This window comes from Salmo trutta, chromosome 9 (genome assembly GCF_901001165.1).
Source record: "Salmo trutta chromosome 9, fSalTru1.1, whole genome shotgun sequence".
NCBI lineage: Eukaryota > Metazoa > Chordata > Actinopteri > Salmoniformes > Salmonidae > Salmo > Salmo trutta.
The window spans coordinates 36,401,007-36,420,505 of record NC_042965.1 but is presented as its reverse complement, the minus strand read 5'-3'; the positions used below and the strand labels follow the sequence as shown (position 1 = coordinate 36,420,505).

Sequence of the window (19,499 nt, the reverse complement as noted above, 5' to 3'; positions counted from 1 at the left end):
GGACAGTTTTCATAATAATCCTACTAACTGGGCTAACTGCCTACAGACGGAAATTAATGGCTTTATTTTCATTGGTTCAAAACCAGAAAGCTTTGTTTTTTTTTATAAGCCTATCTCATCCCAGGCTGTTGTCTTTGTATAACAGATGAGCACCATGTGGAGATGTGGCCAAGCACAGCAGTTTTACTAACCAAACTCATGCCACAAATGCACAATAAGCAGTCAGCCATCTATCAAAATAGATTTTCTGCACAATAGACTGACAACTCTGCCAAGAGCTAACGGTATATAGCTAACCATATCATAGTGATTCAGCTGGATTTAAACACCAACTGAAGCAAATTGCTTCCCACTCTGAAGGTTCCTGGTTATGAAACAGGCTTTAGGATGGTGAGAGGTGAACATTTGGGGGTTTTCATGTGCTGAGTGACCCATATTGTATTTTTGGACTTCCTTGTTTTCTTTGTTTTGGTTTTGAGCTGTCCAAACAGCGCTCACCTCCGGTCCTGTAGGTCCAGGTGGTCCAAGTGGCCCCTCATCGCCCTGGAAAACAATATGGAGACAGAGGGTCAAGACAGGGACAAAACCCCTTTGCACAACAACACTTTGCACCATCACTGGACTATGTGTAAATGCTAGATCATTGCTGTCATATATCTTACATACAGTACATACTATATACATAGCCAAAGTAAGACTTGGTCTTGACATGTTATGAATATGTCAAGCACTGTATGTTTTATGTAGTAAACTAAAGACAATCCCACCTCTAGTCCAGCTGTTCCTCTGGGCCCTGGTAAACCTCTGTTGCCTGGCTTCCCCTGAGAAGAATGATACAGGATGTTAGATTGTGTACGGACCCCATGTTGCTGTCCATGATGCACTGGCAGTCCAACAGCACTGGTCCCCAGCATTCCCCACGTGACCCAGAAAGGACTTCCAAGGTCCATGGACCTGGTCCTTGCCAACCACTGTTCTTTGTACTCACTAAAAACCAACTAAACCTCTCACAGCACTAAAGATACTCATTGCTCATAAAAGTGCTTGATCCTGCCAACTACGCCACATGAGGATGTCAGGTAGCCTACACTAATAGGTGTCAAGTAGCTACATTAAAGCCACGTTTATACCTGGTTCTAACATGCATCCTTTTTCGTGATCTTGTCCACATTCTGATTGTGCCCACATTTTCAGACAGGTGTAGACAACTAAAACATGCATTGAGGTCGGATTATGATCAGGCACACATTGTAGACAGATCTGGACAGAGAAACAATTTAAATCATCATTCAAATCATTGAGAGGTGGCACCATTTACTTAGGGCATCAATATTTGTCTTAAAAACTATATATATTATTTTGAAAGTATAGCTGTTAAATAATTTGCATACAGGGAGGGACCAGGAGATTTTTATTTATTTATTTAACCTTTACTTAACTAGGCAAGTTAGTTAAGAACAAATTCTTATTTACAATGACGGCCTAGGAACATTGGGTTAACTGCCTTGTTCAGGGGCAGAACGACAGATTTTTACCTTGTCAGCTCGGGGATTCGATTTAGCAACCTTTCGGTTACTGTCCCAATGCTCTAACCACTAGGCTACCTGCCGCTCCAAAGATCTGGTCACAATGCTTACACGGTGGATGGATATAAGACACATCAGAATGTGGACAAGGTCAGGACAAAGGACGCATGTTAGCACCAGGTATAAACAAGGCTTAATAGGTGTGAGATAGTTTCATTATAGGCTACTGACCTTTGGGCCCTCTGGGCCGTTGTGACCTGGTGGGCCGATGTCTCCTGGGAAACCCTGAGAACAACCAGAGAACAGGTGGTCATCTCTATTATACATCACAAGGAGAAGGTAAGACCTGGGTCATGAGTAATCTTGACGCCCTCACAGATCCTTACCTCTTGGCCCGGAGGGCCAGGTATACCATCAGGACCCGGCTCACCTGTCACCCCCTAGGACAGAGACAGCATTGTAGTTTGCTGGATACCCTTTGTATCACTAGCCATTTCAAAAGTGATAACCTAGTAATATACTGTACATGGTCCCAGGTACACATACCCTATATAAGGGTTAATGGACTCACATGTGGCCCTGGTTTCCCTCGAATGCCTGGCAACCCTGGTGAACCCTGGATACCCTGTAAAACAACGAGAGCATTTCTGTGAAACGAACGGATAAACCCCTGACACAGAGACTCAGACGACAAGCATCACCATCTGTTAAGTAAGGAAGTGAAGTACCTTGTCACCTTGGAATCCATTCTCTCCTTGCTCCCCTGGAAGACCAACGTCATCCTGAAGAAAGACAGAGGTTAGGAGAGGTTAGAGTTAGGAATAAACTAAAAGCACAGTACAAATCCTGCACTCTATTGATGAGTACTGCAGTCAGCTGAGGGCATGAGGCAGACCCAGTATGCCTAGCAGGCAGCTCTAGGGCTGTTAGCTGGTGACCTGCAGACTGCACAGGAACACTGCACATCTGGCTGGGTACAGTATGTGTATATGTGCATTTTTACAAAGAAAAGTACATATTTCTCAGTAGCTTATACATACAGTATGTGTGATATATGGAGAACATAGCAAGCCCAAGCTCTAAACTAGCAGTGGTTGATGATAAGCTACAGTAGATACAGTTAGAAACCATCTAGTAGGCTTGAGGATGGTCTACAAACTGTTCCTGAATCAGATTTCTAGACATGTCTATGTAGTTATACAGCATGTAACCACCTCGTCCCCAGAGAGCCAGCTGGTGGATGAGACTATATTGCATGCAACATTTTATCTGATAGCATGGTTGATTTAAATACAATAGGCTAATAATGAGGTATTCAGATCACCTTATCACCTTTCAGTCCTGGTTCTCCTGGGTTTCCGGGTACCCCCTGAATAACCAGATGAGTAAACAGATATAACATTGCCATAGCGATAGAGATGAACCCCTCTTGAAATGATGGCACCTGCATTATATTACATCTACATCATCATGTAACAGCGTTTACAGTAAAAGTGAGTAAAGGAGTAGGTTAGTTACCTTGAGTCCACATGGTCCTGGCAAACCCATCATCCCTAGAGGACCCATGTCTCCCTGCCACAAACAACATACAGAACACACACACTTAGAAGACTTGGAACACTTGGAACACTGCAGTAGAACAACGATATCATACACATTCCCAACAAGCTTGTATGATGATGTAATGCTCTTGCTCTATGTTCTTTATGGCAACATTTGAGACATCTGCTTAGCTCTGTTTATCATCAACAATAGAGAGAAGCACAGAGATCCCCCAAACCAAGCAGAATGTCCTGGAGAGAGAAGCACAGAGATCCCCAAACCAAGCAGAATGTCCTGGAGAGAGAAGCACAGAGATCCCCAAACCAAGCAGAGTGTCCTGGAGAGAGAAGCACAGAGATCCCCAAACCAAGCACAGTGTCCTAAAGACAGAAGCACAGAGATCCCCAAACCAAGCAGAGTGTCCTGGAGAGAGAAGCCCAGAGATCCCCAAACCAGGCAGAGTGTCCTAGAAAGAAGTACAGAGTGAAGGTACACATGGCATTAAATACTCACAATGAGGCCAAGAACTCCATTAGGACCAGGGGCTCCCAGCTCACCCTAAGAAAGAAAGAGAGAGAGAGATAGAGAGAGCAGATTTCTGAGTTTATAGGCTTTGTTCTAAACAAATACAGGCAGAAGAGAGGCACAGTGTTCCTTTACGCTGCTGGCAGAAGGAGGGGGGAGAGACCCCAGCCCTCGGTTTGTTTGTGTTTTCCCCTGATAGCTTGTGTAATCTCCAGCTCCCATCTCGTGGGCCAGGCCAAGCTAATGAAAGATGGTGCGACACACAGAGAGGGGCTTGTTGTCCCCGGTAATTACCCCACTGCTACATGCCATGCCCATATCCGCTCCAGAGGGAGAGAGAGAGAGGGAGAGGGGGAGAGATAGGAAAATTAGGTGGAAACTGACCTACTCTTTCTAACCTCCTGCCAAATGTATGAACATATCAGAGACACATATTTCCCTCAGATAACACAGACCCACAAAGAATTCAAAAACAAATCCAATTTTGATAAACTCCCATATCTATTAGGTGAAATACCACAGTGTGTCATCACAGCAGCAATATTTGTGACCTGTTGCCACAAGAAAAGGGCAACCAGTGAAGAACAAACACCATTGTAAATATAACCTATATTTCTGTTTATTTATTTTCTCTTTTATACTTTAACTATTTGCACATCATTACAACACTGTATATAGACATAATGACATTTGTATTGTTTATTTCACTTTTGTTTATTATCTATTTCACTTGCTTTGGCAATGTAAACATATGTTTCCCATGCCAATAAAGCCCCTTAAATTGAAATTGAAATTGAATTGATAGGGAGAGAGAGTGAAAGAGATAGATAGCGAGGGCAAGAGAGAGAGAATACGGAGGGAGGGAGAAAGAGGGGAGCTTTTTCTAAAAGGGGAGATAGTGTGGCCTTCCTGCCCCCTCCCCCTTCTCCCCTCCCTCCTCCTCTAGCTTCATTATGACTGAAGGAGAAGTTATTGAGCCAACAGGAACTTTCCCTCTCCCCTGTTGGAACAACAAGGCAGGAAATGGTGTTGTAGAGGTCTGTTGAGGTCAGCCAATCACAATATCTCTATACAGTTGCCACTCAAAGAGCTGTTAAGAAAGGTAGAGTTGAGGAAGCTTCAGGACCACATTATGCCCTCATGTCAAACAAGCTTGAGTGGGATGTGGTCTAAGAAATTGCTTTAGTGAAGATATGATTATCTTTTTGACCTTATGAAGTACAATACCCGCTTATGCAGTGTTCTGACTCTCCCAAGTTGTCACCAATGCAGCTACTGAGAAGTGCATAAGAGTGTATATACTGCTGCTATAATAACTACTTAGCAATGTGAGTGCTCTAGGTTACAGATCTTACAGACATTACTGCAACATTTAAAACAGTAGACAAATTGTCCAGATCTCAGAGTCCAGAGCCCCCTCCCTCGTGACTGTGAATGTGGATAACTGTGGTCTGACATGATCAAAGACCAGAATGAGATGCTCTGGGCATGTAACTATATAACAAACTCTCAGGCTGGAATCATTATGGGCTCAGGAGTAGGAAATCCTCGGGAGGTCTCATTCCCAGGAAGAAGCAAATGAAATAAAATGCAGTGTGGAGGTTTACGTACCCCAACAGGGGAAACTAAAGGTGGTTGTTTTCAATTCGTCAGGTGTGACTTCTATTTAGCATGTCTGTTCACCAGACAAATAATGTTAGTGTGTGTGTGTGTGTGTGTGTGTGTGTGTGTGTGTAAACAGACTGGGTATGCAGTTTACACCATTTATGGGCTGATTGAGCCCACTTGACCGCTGTACTGAAATGATGTAAATCAGTCATTCAATTATCTAAATAGATTGTTGTTGTGTATACTTCAGGAGATAATGCACTGGCTAATTATTGAATACAAACCAAGATACAAAAACAAACAGGCTAGACCTGTGACTTTAAAAACAAACAACAGAAACCTTCAATAAAGGCTGAAACTTAAATTGTTTTTTGTTTTGTTTTTCAAATACCTTGAGCATTTGATTGATCCTGCCTGGAGTGCCAGAAGGATGAGCTTTGCACTTTTGGGACTATTCCATTCGTTCCATTGCGCCAGTTAAGCTCAATAGAGCACAACGTAAGTGTTTGAAAGAAAAAAAATATTATCTGAACATAAGTTTGAAGTGATGGCCAGGGGAACAGTCATCTCTGCTGTTTCACTTACTGGGTTTCCGTCTGGTCCTGGTGGTCCCCGCTCGCCAAAGTCCCCAGCAAACCCCTGAGTACACAAACACAAAGAGAGTAGGCATGCTATCACTCTGTACCGGGGTGGCAGAGAGCTGTTAAACACTATGGAAGAAACAGATTGAAACACAACCATTCTGCAAAGCAACACAATTGTACTAAAAATAATGGTATTGAACCATAATGCTTGTCATGGCCAACAATATCATTACATACCGTTACTTTCCCACACCCAGAGTAGTTGACCGTGAGAATATGTTCTTGGAATATTGGGCTTCCAAGTATAAACCATAATGGTGTGGCTGTGTATTAGACACAAAGCTAAAGTGTTACGGCATGCACATTGGCTACAATGCAGTATTTGTTGTGTGGTTTTGCTTACCGTTAAGTTCAGCACATCAGCAGATCAAATAATAGTGATGAATTTCTAAATGAGTTTAGTTAATGAGTGATTACCTAATTTCCCCTTCTAGTAACTACAGTTTTAATTTATTGATTCTTTACTTCTCCTTTATGTTTACCCACACTGCACTTCTGGATGTGCGGAAAATAAACCAAACACAATGTCAGCACTCAGTAGACAAACTCCATCCCTGTCAAAGAGGTTTGCAGAATAAACCCCAAGCAAGCGAGCAGCACGTCAAGCAGCACGTCAAGCAGCACGTCAAGCAGCACGTCAAGCAGCAGCACGTCAAGCAGCAGCACGTCAAGCAGCATGCTGTAAACAAGCTCCTTGGACTCTTTATTCCTAGAGACTGTGTGCGTGCGCAGCGGCAGGAAATTCCATGGCTGAATGTTTGAGAGTGCGCGTGCTGCACTGAGCCTCGCTGGCAGGAGCCCTAACCAGCAGCCTGGGGACTGACTGGCTGGCCCGGGATCTGCTGACTGGGCTCTTTCCTTTCCTCCTCCTCCTAGCTCCAACTGTTCCATTATAAAACCAGAGAACAAGAGCTGTGACGCTATGATAGGCTTCACTGAGGCTCTGGGAGGCTGAGGTTTCCGCTAGGCCACACGCTCAACGTGTGCTGCTTGTCACAATGCCAAGGTCAACAACACCTTGCTGTAGCTTCAGCCTTGGCCCTTCTCCACCACAGAATACAAGCGCTGTAGTTACTGTAGTTACTGTAGTTACTGTATAGACTGTAGTTACTGTATAGACTGTAGTTACTGTAGTTACTGAATAGACTGTAGTTACTGTAGTTCCTCTAGTTACTGTATAAACTGTAGTTACTGTATAGACTGTAATTACTGTATAGACTGTAGTTACAGTAGTTACTGTATAGACTGTAGTTACTGTAGTTACTGTATAGACTGTAGTTACTGTATAGACTGTAGTTACTGTAGTTACTGTATAGACTGTAGTTACTGTAGTTACTGTATAGACTGTAGTTACTGTATAGACTGTGCCTGTATGATTAATGGTGCTAGTAGTAGAGGTCTCATAGGCCCACAGAGTGAGGATGGAAAATGTAATATTAAATGAAGTGATGGTGATATTACCAGCAGTTTCTATTGCATGAGATATTATTCAGAAGGAGGGAATGTGTGTGGCAGGCAGAGTGTTGAGTTAAGCATTAGTAAAACATCTGGGGGAAAGTAATACATTAGTAATTGCTGCAATGTGATGCCTTCGAAAAAGTGCAAAATGGTGCTTTTACCCAAACATTATAATAGTGTTGGTTTAAACTAAAACATATAGTTACTCCACAGGTCTTGAGTTGTTTTACCTCAAAGATGTTACTTGCAGGTAGTACGACATCTGCTGGAAAGGTAATATGTCTGATCCCAGATTAGATCAGCTCTGTCATATGCAAGTGCCACTCAGAGAACATTACGCTAGTAACTGTGAACATACAGAATGTATAGACGCCTCCATGTAAGGAAGAAAAACTAGCTAGTGAAGATGAGAAGGAGAAGGGCTGGTACGGCACCACAGAAACAAACACACAGAGAAATGCCACCATCAAATGCTAAAGTTGCACTCTCCTCATTAAAAAAAATACATCTTAGTAATTTAGCAGACACTCTTTTCCAGAGCGATTTACAGCGGCAATTAGGGTTAAGTGCCTTGCTCAAGGGCACATCGACAGATTTTCCACCCAACCTACCTTTCGGTTACTGGCCAAATGCTCTTAACAGCGAGGCTACCTCAACAGCTATTTATAGTCTGTGCCAGCTTCATTGTCGTTCACTGACCATCGTCAGCTTAATAACCCACTTCATCATGTAACATTGTAAAGCTATGCTTGGGAAAATATCTCTATTACATAAGTAATTTGGAACATCAGGATTTTCCATGTAAGCACAACTCAATATGTTGATGGGAGAATTGGAAATCCCCATGCAGGCGCCAATGAAAATACTTCCCTGGTCTGTGACTAGCTGGTCTGGAATTCCAAAACCAAAAGTTCCTCCACTGCACTAAACATTGTTCCAATGTAATAGATTTTGTTATAGTCCAGTGTAAAATACTTTGTTATAGTCCAATGTAAAATACTTTGTTATAGTCCAATGTAAAAGGCTTTGTTATAGTCCAATGTAAAAGGCTTTGTTATAGTCCAATGTAAAATACTTTGTTATAGTCCAATGTAAAAGGCTTTGTTATAGTCCAATGTAAAAGGCTTTTTTATAGTCCAATATAAAAGGCTTTTTTATAGTCCAATGTAATAGACTTTCGAATAACAAATACACAATCAATGTCTCAATTGTTTCAAGGCTTAAAAACACTTATTTAACCTGTCTCCTCCCCTTCATCTACACTGATTGAAGAGGATTTATGAAGTGAAATCAATAAGGGATCATTGCTTTCACCTGGATTAACCTGGTCAGACAACATCATGGAAAGAGCATGTCGTGTTCTTAATGTTTTGTACACTCAGTGTATAATCAATGGGATAGTTGCCAATAGTTGTAGTCCGTTGAGATCTCATCCTATTCTAAATGATATACTGTATAGACTAGTGGAAATATGAAGACAGACTCGAGGCCCCCTTACACGCTCAAGACTGTTCCTCTGAATAATAGCCATGTCATACTCACTAAATTACCCTAGCTGTATCTTTAAAGGGCAATTCTGCCACTTTTCAACCTCATATTCATCATCTCCAGCACCAAACCAGTATCTACACATGTGAAAACAGCTTGTTTCTATGGTCTGTGGTTAAAAAGATTAGAAGACAGGCCCTTTAAAAAATGCTTCTCTGTGACATCACAGAGTAGTATTAAAAGTAAAAAATGGTGAGTTTCAACCTGCAACATGTTCCTAGACCAAGGGAGGGTATTTTCCTGCTCCCCGCATCACCGCTTTAACTTTTGGTGAACTTTTAAACTTTATATTTTCTCCCTACAAAACATAAAAATGCGTCCATTTTTACATACGTTGACACTGGTATTGTGCTGGAGATAATGAAAATTAGGTTGAAAAGTGGTGGAATTGACCTTTAAGGTATGACAGAATGGGAAAAAGGAACAGTTGATTTCATGGTATTATTGCATTCACTATAAAAAGGTATGTTGAGAGAAATCTTTACCGGCCTACCCATCTTGCCCTTCTTCCCATGAACACCAGGAATTCCCTGAGGAGGAAGAGAAAAAGAGAAAAAAAAGAAGAGGTAAATGTCAATAATAATTTCATATTTATTTTACAAGCAGATTATAAATGGTTCTTTAAGGCAGCCTACTAGAGCCAATAGACATACTGTATCAAATGTAAGCTAGTGCAAGCATGTCCAAAAATACTCTCTAATATAGCCTACAATTCTACTCCAGTGGCCTGGGGGGGTTCTGGGAAAATGAGTCTTCGTCGGGCTATTCCGAACCAGCTCTTGTTCCAGCTCCTTAGTGTTAGCCCATCTCCTGACTATTATCCAAACAGTAGGGATGGCTGGAATTCCACCAGCACTTGATCCTGTATTGGGAAGGGCTACTCCAGTCATCTTTTAGCGGTTTGGAGGCGAGGGCCTACTGCTAGCATTTCATCCAGTGTAAGCACTTCTATTTCACAATCATTTAAACTCACTAAGGGTTAGATCTGATCATCCTGACCTATAATAATGCCCACAGCTACTGTGTACCCCTCCCATAGGACTAAGAGAGGTGGTCTCTTTTTAGTCTCAGTAATGCACCAAACAAGTCATTCAAAGAGGTAGAAAGGTTCTTGTATAGTTATTCATTTTCATATTTCTATGAGATATTCTGGACTACTTACTCTCTCACCATCAGGTCCAGGAAGGCCAAAAACCCCAGGGATTCCTATGAAACCCTGCAGATATATTGGTGGGATAAAGGGGTATAAGGTGACAGGAAGAGGATAAGGAGAGTGGGAGGACAGGGGAGAGCAGAGAGAGATGGAAGGGAGGGAGGAGGTGAAATAAGGGTTATGGAATAAAACAGAGGAGAGACAGGTGAAGAAATGGATAGTGAAGAAGGCAGTGGGGGAAGAGAGTGGGGTGAGGAGAAGAGGGATGAGGAGAGTGGGGTGAGGAGAGTGGGGTGAGGAGAAGAGGGATGAGGAGAGTGGGGTGAGGAGAAGAGGGATGAGGAGAGTGGGGTGAGGAGAAGAGGGATGAGGAGAGTGGGGTGAGGAGAAGAGGGATGAGGAGAAGAGGGATGAGGAGAAGAGGGATGAGGAGAGTGGGGTGAGGAGAAGAGGGATGAGGAGAGTGGGGTGAGGAGAAGAGGGATGAGGAGAAGAGGGATGAGGAGAATAGAGGGATGAGGAGAAGAGGGATGAGGAGAAGAGGGATGAGGAGAAGAGGGATGAGGAGAAGAGGGATGAGGAGAAGAGGGATGAGGAGAAGAGGGATGAGGGACAAAAAGGAGATCAATTACATTTCTATAACTCTCTTCTCTGGTTTCATCACATCAGTGTGGCTTTAGTCCTTTTGGTGATTCTGTTGGCCGCAGGGGTGGGGCTCTTCGTGAAGAACAAAGCCTTGAGGCAAGTGTATATGCCCATGGACTGCATGGTGCTGCCTTCCACGATGTAGTCCAAGGGCACATACCCTCACGTCAGGGATCTCTGATGATTCCAGGGTGGCTGCTTACTGATGGAGGGCTAGAGGAGGGAGAGAGGAGGGCTAGAGGAGGGAGGGAGGAGGGAGAGAGGAGGGCTAGAGGAGGGCTGGAGGAGGGAGGGCTAGAGGAGGGAGGGAGGAGGGCTGGAGGAGGGAGGGCTAGAGGAGGGAGAGAGGAGGGAGGGAGGAGGGCTAGAGGAGGGAGGGAGGAGGGCTGGAGGAGGGAGGGCTAGAGGAGGGAGAGAGGAGGGCTGGAGGAGGGAGGGCTAGAGGAGGGAGAGAAGAGGGCTAGAGGAGGGAGGGAGGAGGGCTAGAGGAGGGAGGGAGGAGGGCTAGAGGAGGGAGGGCTAGAGGAGGGAGAGAGGAGGGAGGGAGGAGGGCTAGAGGAGGGCTAGAGGAGGGAGAGAGGAGGGAGGGCTAGAGGAGGGAGGGAGGAGGGCTGGAGGAGGGAGGGCTAGAGGAGGGAGAGAGGAGGGAGGGCTAGAGGAGGGAGGGAGGAGGGCTGGAGGAGGGCTAGTGGAGGGCTAGAGGAGGGCTAGAGGAGGGAGGGAGGAGGGAGAGAGGAGGGCTAGAGGAGGGAGGGAGGAGGGAGAGAGGAGGGAGAGAGGAGGGCTAGAGGAGGGCAAGAGGAGGGAGGGAGGAGGGCTAGAGGAGGGAGGGAGGAGGGCTAGAGGAGGGAGGGAGGAGGGCTAGAGGAAGGCTAGAGGAGGGCTAGAGGAGGGCTAGAGGAGGGCTAGAGGAGGGAGGGAGGAGGGAGGGAGGCTAGAGGAGGGCTAGAGGAGGGAGGGAGGAGGGCTGGAGGAGGGAGGGAGGAAGGCTAGAGGAGGGCTAGAGGAGGGAGGGAGGAGGGCTAGAGGAGGGAGGGAGGAGGGCTAGAGGAGGGAGAGAGGAGGGAGAGAGGAGGGAGAGAGGAGGGAGAGAGGGAGGCATAGGGGAACTGGAGGATAAGAGATGATCAAAGGGAAAAAATAAATTCAAGAGTCAACAGGACCATGTTGGTCTTCAGATGAAAGCCAGCAGAAGGATGCAGGGTGGTATAGCTGTTTATACTATACTAGCAACAACAAATACAACAACAACAACAACAAATATCAACAAATATCACCAGCAACAACAATTGACATTCAGGTGAAAAGTTTTTCAACACAAGCTAATTACTTTTACAGCACCTCAAATCTCTTGTTGTACCAGCATCACCACAAAGAGCTCTGTGATTTTAATCATGGTGAGTTAACAGGGCCAGCTTTTTCGACGAATGGTGTTTACATTATGGCTTTTTTATGTGACCGCTCTGGTCTTGTTGATTTATTTAACATGCTTTTCACAGTTTATTTAACACAGCAAGTGGCTAGAGACCTCTGGAACAAAGTCATCTTTAGAGTAGGGTGTGCTCTACTGTACAAACAGAGAATTTGACTGTGTGGCCTTACTCTTTGTCTGCAAAAACCATACTGTGTTTTAATATGTAACATGTCTTGGGCAGGCACCCTGGTTGACAGTGATGCTCTCTGACCTTGACAGAAGTCATAAAGAATATTCTAAACATATTTCAATGATTCGACTGTATTGGCAGTGGATTTATACAGGAAGTAAATAGAACATGATAGAAATCATATCAAACAGTGAATATTCAGTAAGGTTCATTCGGTACATATCATTCTATAAAAACAAATACAGTGCATTCAGGAAGTATTCAGACCCCTTGTGTTTTTCCACATTCTGTTACGTTACATCATTATTCTGAAATGGATTAAACATTAAAAAAAAAGATCAATCTACACACAATATCCCATCAATACAAAGTGAAAACAGGCTTTTTAGAAATTTTAGCAAATGTATTAAAAATAAAAAACATGAATCCCTTATTTACATAAGTATTCAGACCCTTTTCTATGACACTCAAAATTGAGCTCAGGTTCATCCTGTTTCCATTGATCACCCTTGAGATGTTTCTCCAACTTGATTGGAGTCCACTTGAACTGATTGGACATTATTTAGAAATGCACACACCTGTCTATATAAGGTCCCACAGTTGACAATGCATGTCAGAGCAAAAACCAAGCCATCAGGTCGAAGGAATTGTCCGTAGACCTCCGAGACAGAATTGTGTTAAGGCACAGATCTGGGGAAGGGTACCAAAAATTGTATGCAGCATTAAAGGTCCCCAAGAACACAGTGACCTCCATCATTCTTAAATGGAAGAAGTTTGGAACCACCAAGACTCTTCCTAGAGCTAGCCATCCGGCCAAACTGAGCAATTGGGGGAGAAGAGCCTTGGTCAGGGAAGTGACAATGAACTCTGACAGAGCTGCAGAGTTCCTCTGTGGAGATGAGAGAACCTTCCAGAAGGACAACCATCTCTGCAGCACTCCACCTATCAGGCCTTTATGGTAGAGTGACAGCCCTCTTGGAGTTTGCCAAAAGGCACCTAAAGGGCTCTCAGACCATGAGAAACAAGATTCTCTGGTCTGATGAAACCAAGATTGAACTCTTTGGCCTGAATGCCAAGCATTATATCTGGAGGAAACCTGGCACCATCCCTACGGTGAAGCATGGTGGTGGCTGCATCATGCTGTGGGGACGTTTTTCAGCGGCAGGGACTTAGAGACTAGTCAGGATCAAGGAAAAGATGAACAGAGCAAATTACAGAGAGATCCTTGATGAAAACCTGCTCCAGAGCGCTCAGGACCTAAGACTTAGGCAAAGGTTCACCTTCCAACAGGACAATGACCCTAAGCACATAGCCAAGACAATGCAGGAGTGGCTTTGGGACAAGTCTCTGAATGTCCTTGAGTGACCCAGCCAGAGCCCGGACTTGAACCTGATCGAACATCTCTGGAGAGACCTGAAAATAGCTGTGCATCGACGCTCCCCATCCAAGCTGACAGAGAAACTCCCCAAATACAGGTGTGCCAAGCTTGTAGCGTCATACCCAAGAAGACTCGAGGTTGTAATCACTGCCAAAAGTGCTTCAACAAAGTACTGAGTAAAGGGTCTGAATACTTATGTAAATGTGATATATTTAATTTTTTTCTTTTTTGCAAACATTTCTAAAAACCTGTTTTTGCTTTGTCATTATGGGGTATTGTGTGTAATTGATGAGATATTTTTTTTAAATCAATTTTAGAATAAGTCTGAAACGTAACAAAATGTGGAAAAAGTCAAGGGGTCTGAATATTTTCCGGATGCTCTGTATCTGCGACATCTATCAGACAGAAACACTCAAAACAGAACAAACAGCACAGTCAAGTTATACAGTATCTTGACAACTGATTAAAAACCCTATACAGAACAGAGATAGTACTTTGTTAATGCCATTTTTTAGATGACTCACCCGGACTCCTTTAGGCCCCATAATGCCAACAGGCCCAGGTAAACCCTACAGAGCACAGCATAACAAATTACATTACAAATGGATTTACATAATGCATTTCATAATGTATACAATACATTAAATGTCTCATGTCCATAAAACAGATAGAATTGTAAGTGGATTGGACCCAAATTGTGATTGGTGCTTTCACTATGCTTTCACATAGTGCTATCATAACTACCTGACGATTATTCGTTTTGGCTGAATATTTCCAAGATGTGTTTACAGGCATGCAGATTAGTGGAGGGACTGTCTTGTTTGTGACTCATAAAACATCTCCATTATGTAATCTTGAAGTCGAGCAGACCTTAATGAACATACATGGGCTCTATCTGCACTGTCTCAAGTGGTCCAGTGATTCACACTGGCTCAACTCCTCAGGAGACCAGCTGGTCTAGTGATTCACACTGGCTCAACTCCTCGGGAGACCAGCTGGTCCAGTGATTCACACTGGCTCAACTCCTCACTATAGCCAGTGATTCACAGTCCACAGATGGTAGGGGGTGCTAAAACCTAATCCATCAGTCTGAAGTGTGTGGGTGTCTGAAGTGTGTGTCTAGCTAGGGAGTTACAACAGTGTGTGTGCGTTTGTGTGTGTGTGTGTGTGTGTGTGTGTGTGTGTGTGTGTGTGTGTGTGTGTGTGTGTGTGTGTGTGTATGTATATATCTGGGGAGTTACAACAGTGACAGGGTAAGAGCACTAAAGAAACAGAGACAAAACACTACACCCCAGGTCTGAACTCTAAGCTAGCATAAACATTTTCTAACAAGCCGAGCTATGAGTGATTCTGCAGCTGTGCGTGTGTGTAGGCGGCGTTACAACCGTGCGATCTGGACAGCAGGGAGAAAGCATGTTTTACCTCGTGGAGAAACCCACATACTACTCAACAATGAGAGACTTTTTAAAACGTATTCAAATGATATTCCCAGAAGTGGCAGCGCTGCATGAAACTCACAGTGTGAGCTCCTAAAGACTCCTAAGGAAACGTATTCCATGGGGGGAGCAGCTACGTTAGTCACAGATTGATTGCATTTCCATGTTCAGTCAAGGTACTGACTACTAACTAAAAGCCTATGGCAAGTCCAGGGGCAGCAAACCAAAGAATCATATCCCTAATCCTGCCACAGGTGCTTTTGACAGTCTTACAGTGTTGCAACTCTTTCAAAGACCCTTTCATTCTCTCTGCCCACCTCGTCCAGAGTGTTTACACTCCCAATCCCTCACTCTAGCCTCTTATGAGCGGAGTGTGTTTGGTGTGTGTACTGTAGCCCCGCTTAGCCGTAGCTTTAACCAGCACCGGAACACTAGACATGAATGTGTTTACTGTGTGTACTATAGTCCTGCTTAGCTTAGCCTTAGCTAGCACCTCTCTCTCTCTTACAGCTGTTAATGTACTGTATGGTGTGTAGCCCTGCTTAGCTTAGCCTTAGCTAGCACCTCTCTCTTTCTTACAGCTGTTAATGTACTGTATGGTGTGTAGCCCTGCTTAGCTTAGCCTTAGCTAGCACCTCTCTCTTTCTTACAGCTGTTAATGTACTGTATGGTGTGTAGCCCTGCTTAGCTTAGCCTTAGCTAGCACCTCTCTCTTTCTTACAGCTGTTAATGTACTGTATGGTGTGTAGCCCTGCTTAGCTTAGCCTTAGCTAGCACCTCTCTCTCTCTTACAGCTGTTAATGTACTGTATGGTGTGTGTAGTCCTGCTTAACCAGCACCGCGACACTAGATTTACTGCACCTGCCTGCCAGGATAACCTTTGGCCCCTGGGCTTCCGTCTGCCCCTTGCTCGCCCTGCGGAAAGAGGGAAAGGAGAGAAGGAGTGAGTGAGACGAGAGAGGAGGATTGAGATGAGAGAGGGGGGGCGGGGGTTGCCACAATAGTTGTGTCATTATCAGCCTCCATGTCGTTGGAGTGAAGCAGTGTGAGTTCAGGAAGAGGGGGAAATACAGGGAGAGGGTTCCATCTACACACTCTTCATAAAGACCCTTTGTTGCGTCAGCACTGCGTTTGGAAGGCAGGAGAGCCACTGCAAATATTGAAGCTCTATTTTCAATGAAGTTCAACTGACTCCCAGTGGGTAGTTTTACATTGTGGTAGAACCACTTACAGTTTGACTACTGTACAGTAGTAGTCTGTTAATCATGGGGCTTTCCTTCACTAAAATATTTTCCATGTGGTGAAATAAATGTTCAATTAATCCCTTCATGAAACTTCAAATACTTTTTTTTTTTTACTTTAAATATATGCAGAGAACAACATGGGTTTTTTAGTGAATGGAAAATTACCGCTTATTTGTAATGAGAGCCAACCAATGTAATTACAGACTACCGGCAATGATGTTTATGCATCATGCATTTTCATTTCCCACTGAAAACCCAAACACGAACATCGCTGTGAGAGCCCAGTGTTGCATATAGCAACAGAAGAGCCAAAGAGTCTCAGTGATACTCTAGATCACTAGGACATTTCCTGACCACATCAACCTGACCAGGAACAACCCTATGTATAGCCTTTAACTAAGGCCCAGATCATGTTCCTTGTGTGGTCAGTGAGAACTCAAGACTCTTTGTACTGATAGTACACTACACATTGCACATTCTTTGTAGTGAATGTAAACGCACTAAACACTATTTTTAGTATTTCTTTGGATTCCCTGGGAGAAGTGACCTTAGGTTGTCCAGACTATTTGACCCACTTTAAGCTCTGCCAAAAACTACATTTCTCTGGCCAAGATTGCTTAAGAATTAATGTGTTCATGTTTAACATCCTCCCTTGACAAGGCTTAGTCTCCTCCTCCTTGTAATGGCCTTCTTTTTCTTCCCTCTCTCCTTCTTGGATCTCTCTCTCTTTCTCTCTTTCTCTCTCTCTCGCTATATATTTTCCTTCTCTCTATCTCTCTCCTTCCCTCCCACTCTCCCTGTGTGTCTCTCTCTCTCTCTCCTTCTCTCCCTCTTTTATTTTCTCTGTTCAGGAATTCATGTTTGGGTCCTCAGGGAGCAATGTGTTCTGACAGCCGAGCCATAGCTTCAGCTTCGTTGGGTAAACAGATGGAGAGTCTATTGTCTGATGTATGCAGTGGTTTAAACACAGTCTAGGTTGAAGATGACGAAGGATAAGACAACGGGATTGTAATATCCCATAAGACTTTGCAAAAAGCTTTTAACGGCACTGGTCCAATGAATTTGCTTAGTGTTCTAAAGCTGCCACATGGAATGTTTCTTAACCTGTATATTTTTGACCAAGGATGCAGTCAGGAAGACCGACACATTAACACCAGTTCAAAGACACAGAAAGAGGGCAGTTAAAATAACTACTGAAACAAGCAAAACTATATGAAGCTGTTACTCATGAGAATAAGTTTCATGAAACAGTGGTTTGCAGAAACTGCCCAATCTACAATAGGACTTTCCCAGACCAGATTATGAGCTATCCTATGTTCATGTATCGTTAGCAGAAGTTATTGCTATGATATGATAGAACAGAATACTCACAGAATCTCCTGGTTGACCAGCAGGACCTGGATGGCCTTTCTGTCCCTGCAGAGAGAGGAACAATACAGTTAGAAAACGTTGTATGGATATGATAAGGATGACATAACTCCTCATATCAGGGATATGAACAGTACCGATATGCTATGCTTCATTTCAGTTACCAAGTTCAGTTACCATAGCAACAAGATACAGACTCACATGTAGTCAATCAGAGACCAGTGGAACATTAACAAAGTTCTGAGAGAAGGAAAGGATGGAAATAATATAGAGGAGTAGTTTTTGATCAAAGAGTTCCTTTAAAATCTCAAGGTTCTGTTATGTAAGAACACACACACACACACACACACAAACACACACTGTGTGGACCTGAAATCATGTCAGAGTGTTTCCCTGTGTTTAATTACTGAATGTTTACTGGACGAGACTCCTCACCTCACACGCTTCAAGATTGCTTCGATCACGTGGACTGGGATATGTTCCGGATAGCACCGAACAACAACATTGACGTATACGCTAATTCGGTGAGCGAGTTTATTAGCAAGTGCATCGGTGATGTTGTACCCACAGCAACCATTAAAACCTTCCCCAACCAGAAACTGCTGATTGATGGCAGCATTCGCGCAAAACTGAAAGCGCGAACCACTGCTTTTAATCAGGGCAAGTCGACCGGAAACATGACTGAATACAAACAGTGTAGCTATTCCCTCTGCAAGGCAATCAAACAAGCTAAGCGTCAGTATAGAGACAAAGTAGAGTCGCAATTCAACAGCTCAGACACGAGAGGTATGTGGCAGGGCCTACAGTCAATCATGGACTACAAAAAGAAAACAAGCCCCGTCGCGGACCCCGATGTCTTGCTCCCAGACAAACTAAACAATTTCTTTGCTCGCTTTGAGGACAATACAGTGCCACCGACAGTGTCCGCTACCAAAACCTGCGGGCTCTACTTCACCGCAGCCAACGTGAGTAAAACATTTAAACATGTTAACCCTCGCAAGGCTGCCGGCCCAAAACGGCATCTCTAGCCGCGTCCTCAGAGCATGCGCAGACCAGCTGGCTGGCTGGTGTGTTTATGGACATATTCAATCAATCCTTATCCCAGTCTGCTGTTCCCACATGCTTCAAGAGGGCCATCATTGTTCCTGTTCCCAAGAAAGCTAATGTAACTGAGCTAAACGACTGCACACTGCCCTAACCCATCTGGACAAGAGGAATACCTATGTAAGAATGCTGTTCATCGATTACAACTCAGCATTTAACACCATAGTACCCTCCAAACTCGTCATTAAGCTCGAGACCCTGGGTCTTGAGCCCACCCTGTGCAACTGGGTCCTGGTCTTTCTGACGGGACGCCCCCAGGTGGTGAGGGTAGGAAACAACATCTCCACCCTGCTGATCCTCAACATTGGGGCCCCACAAGGGTGCGTTCTCAGCCCACTCCTGAACTCCCTGTTCACCCATGACTGCGTGGCCATGCACGCCTCCAACTCAATCATCAAGTTTGCAGACGACACTACAGTGGTAGGCTTGATTACCAACAACGACGAGACAGCCTACAGGGAGGAGGTGAGGGCCCTCGGAGTGTGGTGTCAGGAAAATAACCTCACACTCAACGTCAACAAAACAAAGGAGATGATCGTGGACTTAAGGAAACAGCAGAGGGAGCACCCCCCTATCCACATCGACAGGACAGTAGTGGAGAAGGTGGAAAGTTAAGTTCCTTGGCGTACACATCACGGACAAACTGAAATGGTCCACCCACACAGACAGCGTGGTGAAGAAGGCGCAACAGCGCCTCTTCAACCTCAGGAGGCTGA

The 19,499-nt window shown here is 44.2% G+C and overlaps 1 protein-coding gene across 1 annotated transcript in view; it reads right to left on the bottom strand.

The window, feature by feature from the left end:
• LOC115199662 (collagen alpha-1(XXVII) chain B) overlaps nucleotides 1-19,499 on the bottom strand; it is a 98,760-nt gene that overhangs the window by 33,723 nt on the left and 45,538 nt on the right. Inside the window, exons 8-22 of the mRNA XM_029761971.1 lie at nucleotides 17,683-17,727; nucleotides 15,929-15,982; nucleotides 14,156-14,200; nucleotides 10,014-10,067; nucleotides 9,337-9,381; nucleotides 5,787-5,840; nucleotides 3,582-3,626; nucleotides 3,045-3,098; nucleotides 2,851-2,895; nucleotides 2,255-2,308; nucleotides 2,098-2,151; nucleotides 1,913-1,966; nucleotides 1,758-1,811; nucleotides 768-821; nucleotides 499-543 (exon numbers count right to left, since the gene is read on the bottom strand). Of these exons, the coding sequence (XP_029617831.1) occupies nucleotides 499-543; nucleotides 768-821; nucleotides 1,758-1,811; nucleotides 1,913-1,966; nucleotides 2,098-2,151; nucleotides 2,255-2,308; nucleotides 2,851-2,895; nucleotides 3,045-3,098; nucleotides 3,582-3,626; nucleotides 5,787-5,840; nucleotides 9,337-9,381; nucleotides 10,014-10,067; nucleotides 14,156-14,200; nucleotides 15,929-15,982; nucleotides 17,683-17,727 (756 nt within the window). The remainder of the gene's footprint in view (nucleotides 1-498; nucleotides 544-767; nucleotides 822-1,757; nucleotides 1,812-1,912; nucleotides 1,967-2,097; nucleotides 2,152-2,254; nucleotides 2,309-2,850; nucleotides 2,896-3,044; nucleotides 3,099-3,581; nucleotides 3,627-5,786; nucleotides 5,841-9,336; nucleotides 9,382-10,013; nucleotides 10,068-14,155; nucleotides 14,201-15,928; nucleotides 15,983-17,682; nucleotides 17,728-19,499) is intronic.